The sequence below is a fragment of the Limulus polyphemus genome, unplaced genomic scaffold (assembly GCF_000517525.1).
Source record: "Limulus polyphemus unplaced genomic scaffold, Limulus_polyphemus-2.1.2 Scaffold581, whole genome shotgun sequence".
Taxonomy (NCBI): domain Eukaryota; kingdom Metazoa; phylum Arthropoda; class Merostomata; order Xiphosura; family Limulidae; genus Limulus; species Limulus polyphemus.
In genome coordinates this window covers 89,694-97,897 of record NW_013666191.1, presented here as the reverse complement: position 1 = coordinate 97,897, position 8,204 = coordinate 89,694, and the positions used below count along the sequence as shown (strand labels likewise).

Here is an 8,204-nt window from a genome sequence, read left to right as displayed (position 1 = left end):
CTTTATAACACACGCTATAAATCACAATGATTCACACACTTTACCTACCGTTCGCTTGACACAATTATCTATCTCATCAATCTATCTGCATATCTCTTCGATCTATGCAATTCTATCTTTTTCGCTGGCTTTATTTGTCGGGCTTATATACTAAAAAAGAGGGCGCCTGAAACAAACTAGAGTTGCTAGGAAAATTCATGATCCTTCGAGAAGCTCCAGCGCGCATGCTCCCAGCGTCACGTGACTTCCGCTGTCGTAACAGAATGATGATCATTGTATATTATGGTAATTAAAGGGTATTAAATGCAGTTGGATTTTTTTCGATTCAAAATACTGAGACTTCAGATTAACTGATTTATTTCTTCATATATCACTTGAGGGTTAGTTTTTAAAACGATAATTTATTGATTTATTTTGCATCTTATGATGTCGAAACTTTTGTGCCAGGAGTTGCTTTTCTTCGTATTCAGTTGTAGTCGATCTGTATTAACGATCGTTTCGAACCTTAGTGTTTTAATTTCTTTACACTCAAATTGTGTTAAGCTTTTTATGTGAAAGCTGATTAATTTAGTTGTGTTGTGGTTATTATATGAAATTATAACTTTCGATTAGTAAACTACCTTGTTCTGTTTGAACTAAAGTAATTTTTTCATCGGCAAACTAAGTCTTTTTTTTATATTTCTTTCAGAATTTTACCCTAAGTTGGAAGAGACGAAGGATTATCTGCGTATAATTGTTCCTGATTTTTTAACTAACAGAATAGAGGGAAGGCACCTACTCAACAGTACCCACCGCAACTCTTCGGCTACCTTTGTATGATCGAATAATGAGATTTGATCCTCACTCTTATAGTGTATCCACGGCTCCAAAGTGAAAAGCGCGGTTTTACAGCAACGAGTCACGAAGCTTGAATTGGAGGATTCACTGTTCGGGCACACTCTCAACTTGGCTATTCTCAGGAAAATGAGGAGTGTAATGGTGCTAGTTTTTCGTACTTGAGCTTTAGCCTCTTTGAAATAGAGAAACGTTAGATTGTTGAGTGGTTTCTTTAACCCTGTAACCCTATAATGCTGGAATTAAGACTCGGGCCGAGCGTGGCTCTGTGAGTAACTGCGAGTTCGCGTCTCGTCACCAAGAAAAATAAAATACATAAATCTCGCTCCGCAATTCAAGTCATAACAGGCTTTCCACCAAACCTCTGAAATCTGTTTTTCAGAAGCTTAATCTTTAAAATCTGTTTAATAATAGCTCATAACAGCCTGTTTTTGATACTTTAGCTTATAAAAAATATATATGTACAGAAAAGGAAATATTTTGCTCTTCATTTATAATTCAGTTGTCATTTGTCGAACGTGAAGCAGACATTCATCGTGGCCAGTGGCACATGCGGCGTGGAAGCAAGATCTTAGAATACACAGTCCAGGTAATTACATACTGCTCTACTGTTCACGTTAAGACGGTAGCCAGTGAAATAATCTAATGGGTTGATATAAGAATCGATGAGTGGCTGTTTCACAGACATCATGTATGGGAAGACAAATAGTGAGCTCTGATATGAATGTCTCCCAGTGGGACAGCGGTAGGTTTACGGACTTATGACGCTAACATCTGGGCTTCGATTCCTGCGGTGGACACAGCAGTTAGTCCAATGAGGCTTTGTTCTAAAAAAACAAACAAACTGAAATGAATATTTTCAGTTATAAGACAGTAATTAGGAGGCAGGAAACAACTATGTTTGAAATATATACTCGTACCTAATTCTACAGGACTTAATCGATTATAATATAGCACCCGCCGCAAGAGAGAAATTGCGCCAAATTTGTCCTGTATTTCAGTCAGTCTCAACCTGTAATCAGTCAAATTTAGCTTTGGTTTAAAGACTGGCTGCAGCATACATTGTTGGCAAGCCTGTTATTCGGTCATACAAGGGTAGCGCAAAATTTGGCGATGAATGCAATTGGCTAGCTGTTTTCCCTATCTGTCCAAAATTATGGAACGGCTGGTGCATATAACGATTGAGTAGCTTTGCGCGAACAACTAAAAACAATTAATAATTTCTTCATGCGTGGAATGTTGAAATTATGGTCGGTTTGAAAAAAAGAAACTCAAGAGAGTAACTTGATTGTTAACGCTGAATTATATGTGTAAAGATAATTCTAGAGAACAGTTCTCTTTTAACTATCTGAATATTTTCACTTTCGTATTTTGCTGACACTCCTACACCTCACACTCAAACATTCTACACTCACATAAAGTATTTATAAGTACTTGTTTTCTACTACAAAGCCCAAAGTTACATTAACTTAAAATTCAGAATTCACTTCGGACCGGTGCCGGTACTCTGAAATATATATCGGACATGAAAGCAAGTCGCTTATTTTACGCCTATAACTGAATTATTCATTGTGTTTTGTATACCTTAAATCCCTCAATACTTGAGAGTTGGAATAGTTGTAATTTTGAATGACACTAAATGAGTCTTCTATTGCCCTCTTACATTTATAAACACGTACGTTTTTAAACAAGTACGTATTGTAAAAAGGATAAAAGATTACTTTTACAGAGTGTAAAAACTCTGTCTACCCATTTTCACATAACTACAGATATTAATTTTTATGTATTTACTGGACTATGAAATACAGTGTATCTTTAAGATCTAAAATTTAGATATTTCATTTTATATGTGTATGATTTTAATCAGAGTTTATGAGTTTTTTTTTGTTTGTTTTTTCTGTTAATGTGTGTTGGAATAAGAATGTTAATTCACTCTCAGATTGTGTATATAGAATTAAACTGTAATTTCTAAAATTGTTGACAGTTATTGTTCAAACGTTAGCAATCTAAAAATCCAACACGCTGCCATTTTTCAAGATGGTCTTCGAAATTCTCCACTGATGTTAACCTTTGACATAGAAATCGATAGAGTTGTGTACTTTGAATGATCTCAGTGTCTAATTAGATATTTCTTACCATGCTAAAACGAAATCTACCATAAATAAATGTCTTCTATATGCTTTTGATGTCTTCCCAGTATGTATTTATGTCAATGAGTCCCACCAGCTATACAAGCGGAAGGTTTACAGTTACGACTTCATTCATCAGGCAAATTGGATCTACCGCCTGATATTATTTCTTTCTATTTTGTACTTTAAGAAATGTGGTTCGATAGATTACCTTGCTACTCCTGGCACGTACAGCTACATAGTGATGTATTGCAGAAATATCACTTACACATATAACTATAGTCTGTCTTGCAACTACATCTTGTCAGTTGCTTACAACTTTTTGCAATTGATGGGAGTTGATTGAGTCCTCCAACAGACCTGCACCATTTTGTTTTGTTTCATTCATTCACAGTCAGCAGGACTTTGTATATTTGACTGACATACTGTTTTCTATCCCTTTAGGTATTCTGTCTGATAGGCAGCACGCTTTGGGTATTGCATGAGGGCATACTTAATTGGGAGAACTAAGTCAAATGATCTTTATTCCTGGACTAAGAGGTTCAGTTTTGTATCATTAACACTTGTATCTACACTGTTATACATTATGACGACAATTTTTTCAACGATCATCAACTAATTATGGACACTGACTGACTTTTGTGAAGATGCTAGATGCCTCATATCACACATTCCAGGTTTGCCATGCAGACTTCATACCTTTGTTACGGAAGACAGACGCAACGTCACAACCATTGGAGGCACGAAAAAATAGGATTCTCACTTGTTTTCACAGACATTATTGAGGAGACTATGTCATATTTATATCACTCCATCGTCAATCCTTCCTTGACCAAAGGCAATCCACATTTTCTCAACACCAAACTCCTTGAGAGGTGACAGAACAGGCGTAGCTATAAGTACAACATATGTGTCATTGGCATTGATCATTAGTACCTTGTTCAACTCCATTGTGGCATGCACAAAGATGTATGTATTTACTTCTTCATGGCTACAAGGTGACATGTTCTCTAGGCAGATCATTAAGTTGCTAATGACATTTACTCCCTTTATCACGATTACTATGTTTGTTGTACTTATTTCATTCATTTTATATAATTGATAGTAGATCAGCTCTATCCCAAAGGAGATTCTGCCAGTTTGTTTGGAAATTGCTGGTTCTCCTGATTTTCTTTCCATTCTTGGGCCTTGCTCCAGACTCAATGTCAGTTCTTTTTGCTTGGTGCAGCATGATTTTATTCTCTGAAGTATATCATCTCTGGGGTAATTACAAAATGTCTAAGATATATGTGTGTTGGCAAGATATTTACCACTACTGAACTATCTATGACCATAGCATCTGCCTCTGGTTCAGTGTCTGGCATTGTCACTTCAGCTTCAATTATCTAGATCAGCTGATACTTTGGAAATGTATGGAGCTTCTCATTATCACGAGAGAAAGGCAGGAACTGGCTGATTTTCATGATAAAATTTTTTATACAAATCGAATTGTCTGCTATGACACGAGATGATGACTCGAGAAAACAGGTGATTGTCTTCCTTCAGTACTTTCACCTTGGAATTGCTGGAAACTGGTACATATTTGCAAAATGTGATCTTATTTTTCCTAATTGCTGAAAGAAGAGACCGTCGTGTATAGTGAACAGTATCTTCGGCAAATCACGATGTAGTGTAAAGTTTGCTTGTCTAAATGACTGGATCAATATGAAAAGAGTCAGTCCACGTTCAAAACAAGATATTATAACTGAAATTGTGGATTATCAGTTTTCCATCTCCTACATCAGTCCTCAAAATTGGTTACTTCTTATTGTTTGCAAGATGTCTGATTGCTGTAATCGTTGCATACTACCTTTATGAGCATTTATAGACAGTATACTATACTCTGATGCACTTGTCATGCTTTAGTAATTCTTGCAGCTGATAGGAATGATTCTGCAGTACTAGATGAGTCTACCCCTCCATCAGTAAGGACACTGGTTCATCCATTGCAAGTGCTGCTTCTATTATTATCATTGTAGCAATGCCAATGTTTGATGCTCCAAATATTATCACAAACTTGTCTTCTCTGTACAACACTGGCTAGTGCCATTGGATTTGTTTGGCTAGAGTGATTAGTCAGCAGTTATGACTGGATTCTCTCCTAGATTCAAGAATGCCACTGTGCCCCTGGTTTTATTCATGTCATACGTTGTGGTAGGAACAGAATGAACCTGTTCTTAAAGAAGAGGCAATAGTGATATGATGCTGAATTCAAATTGTTGTCTCGTTTTCTTTGATGTGTTAAGCAGGCACATAAACTTTTTCAGCCAATTATACACTAGTTTTAGGTTTTCCTGAACAATTAGAAATTTGGTAAAGACATAGTGAATACTGATGAAATATTTGGATTCTTGTTCATGAAGCAAACTGGTTGAATATTGTTAAAGGATTCGGGAATCTATGGAACTTTTTTTTGAAATCCTATCTCTCATTTTGAGTGGTTATTGCACCTTCCCTTTATTTTCAGAACTGGAATGTTGGAAGATAAGTCCATGAATAGCTGTGTTAGCTGTAGTTTCTGTTGGGCTGTGGCCAATGTTGTCCATTGAAAATGTTCTAAGTAACCCTTTTCTCAAGATTAGTGAACACACAATTCCGTCTACACACTGCGATACCACTGCTTTTCCTAGATGTGATGAGATTTATAACCATCTGTTACATGAAATATTGATCCTATTCTCATATAGCATATCTGTTAGTTGTCTTTCCTTCTTTTTCTAATTAATGTGATGCCAATGTATAAAGGGAATTGACTCTCACGATCGTTGGAATGTCTGTTTCTTTTTTTGCCCTTTCTTTATACTTTGGGTAACAGTTGTACTATAACAGCTATGCAATAGCCTCAGTCTGATTTGGACGCACCATGTTGAAGCTGTTATTTGAGATCTGCAACCACGCGAACAAACTGAAGAAGTGCTGGTGTAAAGGAATCTTCAATACATCCTTACTAGCATGTATTGTCCAATTTTGACTTGTGATCGAGCATCTGTCGGTGTATATTTTAGCACCTTTGGTGAAGACCTTTACCCTATTCATAAACTTGTGACAAAGATGAAGCTACATATTTTGAAGGCAATGAGTACATCCTGTCCTTTCTGATGAGATTCTAGCAGTGGTATGTGAGATAATAACTGGTCCTTTAACCTTATTAAATTCACATCTGGTGATTCAACACTCAGTTGTTCAAGTCATTACTTATAGGAGCTGGCTACCTCTGTACGCCTGAATATGAGTGGACCAGCTCCTTCTCTGCTGGCAGTCTTTGTCTAAGTGATGTAAGTGACAAGTTCAGAAAAAACAATTGAATAAACTTCATTAACAGCCAAGTTTTACATATCCTTCTCTTATTTCTTGGCAATTAGATTAGCTTGTGCTCTGTTGTGTATTGTTACGAAACAGACAGGTTGGTTTGAAGCTCCTGCGCCACATCTCCACCTTTGAGTTTTGTAAAGAATCTTTCATCACTAAGAGTGCTAGTACACTTGTTTAATCTGCCATTCAGTTGCATGGTCGTTGCTTTATTTAAAACAGACGTTATGGCCTTTTGCTCACATAACCATTTTGATTATTTTATTTGTAAAAAAATAAGTTTTACCTTGCTATGGTTCCCCACTGCTTTTGTTACAACAGTTGATTTTTTTTACCCATTTGTAGCTTTGTTTTGTTGAACGTAAGTCAACACCTTTGTTGATACTTTGCATACTGTCTTTTTAATGGTTTCTATATGCCATTACCTTCGTCTAGTCTTATTTGGTCTAGCATGATTAGTAGCAGAGCTCCGATAGCATGAAACAGATGATTTTATTGCAATGTTGTTACAGTCATCTTTTTCACTTTTGTAAGAACTTGGTGGTTAATTGAAGTCTTTCTTTTCTCCTGTTGACAAAGGCAGCATTTACTCCATCATGTTGACTTTTTGCAGGTGAATACTACTACTCAGAATTTGGACACTGAATATCCTGTAATACTTGAAAACCCAGCTAATACTGGTTTGAATTAAATTATTAAGAAAATTGATGAAGGTAACTTATTTATGTATTAAATATTTTAAAAATAAAAACCTTTAGAGGTGGTGTAAATATATTTAGCTTCTAAAATCTTTTTGACCACGCCCATATATTAGTTACATCGGTTTAATCCGCCCCAATGTTTCCATTGTTAAGTTTAACTATAAAACTCCAGTTTTTGGAAAGCTGCTACTTAAATGTTGTAAAATACAGTGTGTATCATTTTTAATTTCAAAGTATGTATCCATTGAACCTGTTCCTTAGACAAGATATATGTTGCTTTTGGAATACAAAAACTTTACAACATTACTAATTCTGTATATCACTTTCCTCAAAAACACAGATTCTTCTCCAAAAAGTAGGCTTCAGTCAAAACATTTAGTTCTCCTTAGCCTTATGGTCTGTTCAACTGGCCTCTTCCTTACTTACCGATATTCTAACGATGTCCACTCATCATATCGTCCTCATCCACCTCCAAAGAAACACGATCATCCGGGATTCCTTGTATTTTCTAACAGCTGTCATATTCCAGACTTAGATCCTTTTCACTACACTGTAGCTAAATTTGTGGAGGCTGAAACGCTTCTGGACTGTACTGAAGACTACCCTCCGCTAACGTATAGCACAGGAAACGTTATCAAAATTGACCAGAAGGTGCTTTCTATCATTGGTACTAGATGGCAAAACCAGAAACTGACATGCTGTTATAGGGAGATGTATCGACCACAGATGGCTGATGATAATAAAGTTATGTACGTATTTCAAATATGTACAAAAATTTACATAGTCTTTCAATAGTATAGTTGTGGTGTTTATGTGTTCGTGCTCCAGCAATATAGTTCGTTAACAGTATAAAAGGAAATAGTTTCGTGCTTATCTTAGATGAAATATATCATTTAAATTTACATTTATTATAATATAGAATTATAACGTTGTCATACATGTTTTAAAAATAATTACACTTCTGTACGGTGATATTGTCAAAATACTTTTAATACATAGTACTCAACCCTCTGTATAATGTGTTTAGTTATCACGATATTAAATTATCTCAAACGTGTACATGAAATAGAATATGTTGATATTATAACACTAGTACAGCATCTTCGGTTGTACACGAGAATACTGTTACGTCTCCGTTCGTTAGTTAATGTTCCGTAATAATTCTTTCCGAAGAAACTTTACCGATACAAGT

General features: G+C 35.8%; 1 protein-coding gene across 4 annotated transcripts in view; it reads left to right on the top strand.

Annotated features, from left to right (window-relative positions):
* The window catches only part of LOC106459254, a 23,310-nt gene that overhangs the window by 6,676 nt on the left and 8,430 nt on the right, over positions 1 to 8,204 (top strand). For 2 of the 4 annotated variants that reach the window (XM_013918852.2, XM_022385701.1), the window contains exon 2: positions 7,353 to 7,761. In XM_013918852.2, coding sequence (XP_013774306.1) covers positions 7,353 to 7,761 — 409 coding nt within the window. Of the gene's footprint in view, positions 1 to 688; positions 1,424 to 7,102; positions 7,762 to 8,204 lie in introns of those variants that run through there. The other 2 variants (XM_022385699.1, XM_022385698.1) reach the window with 2 other exon arrangements.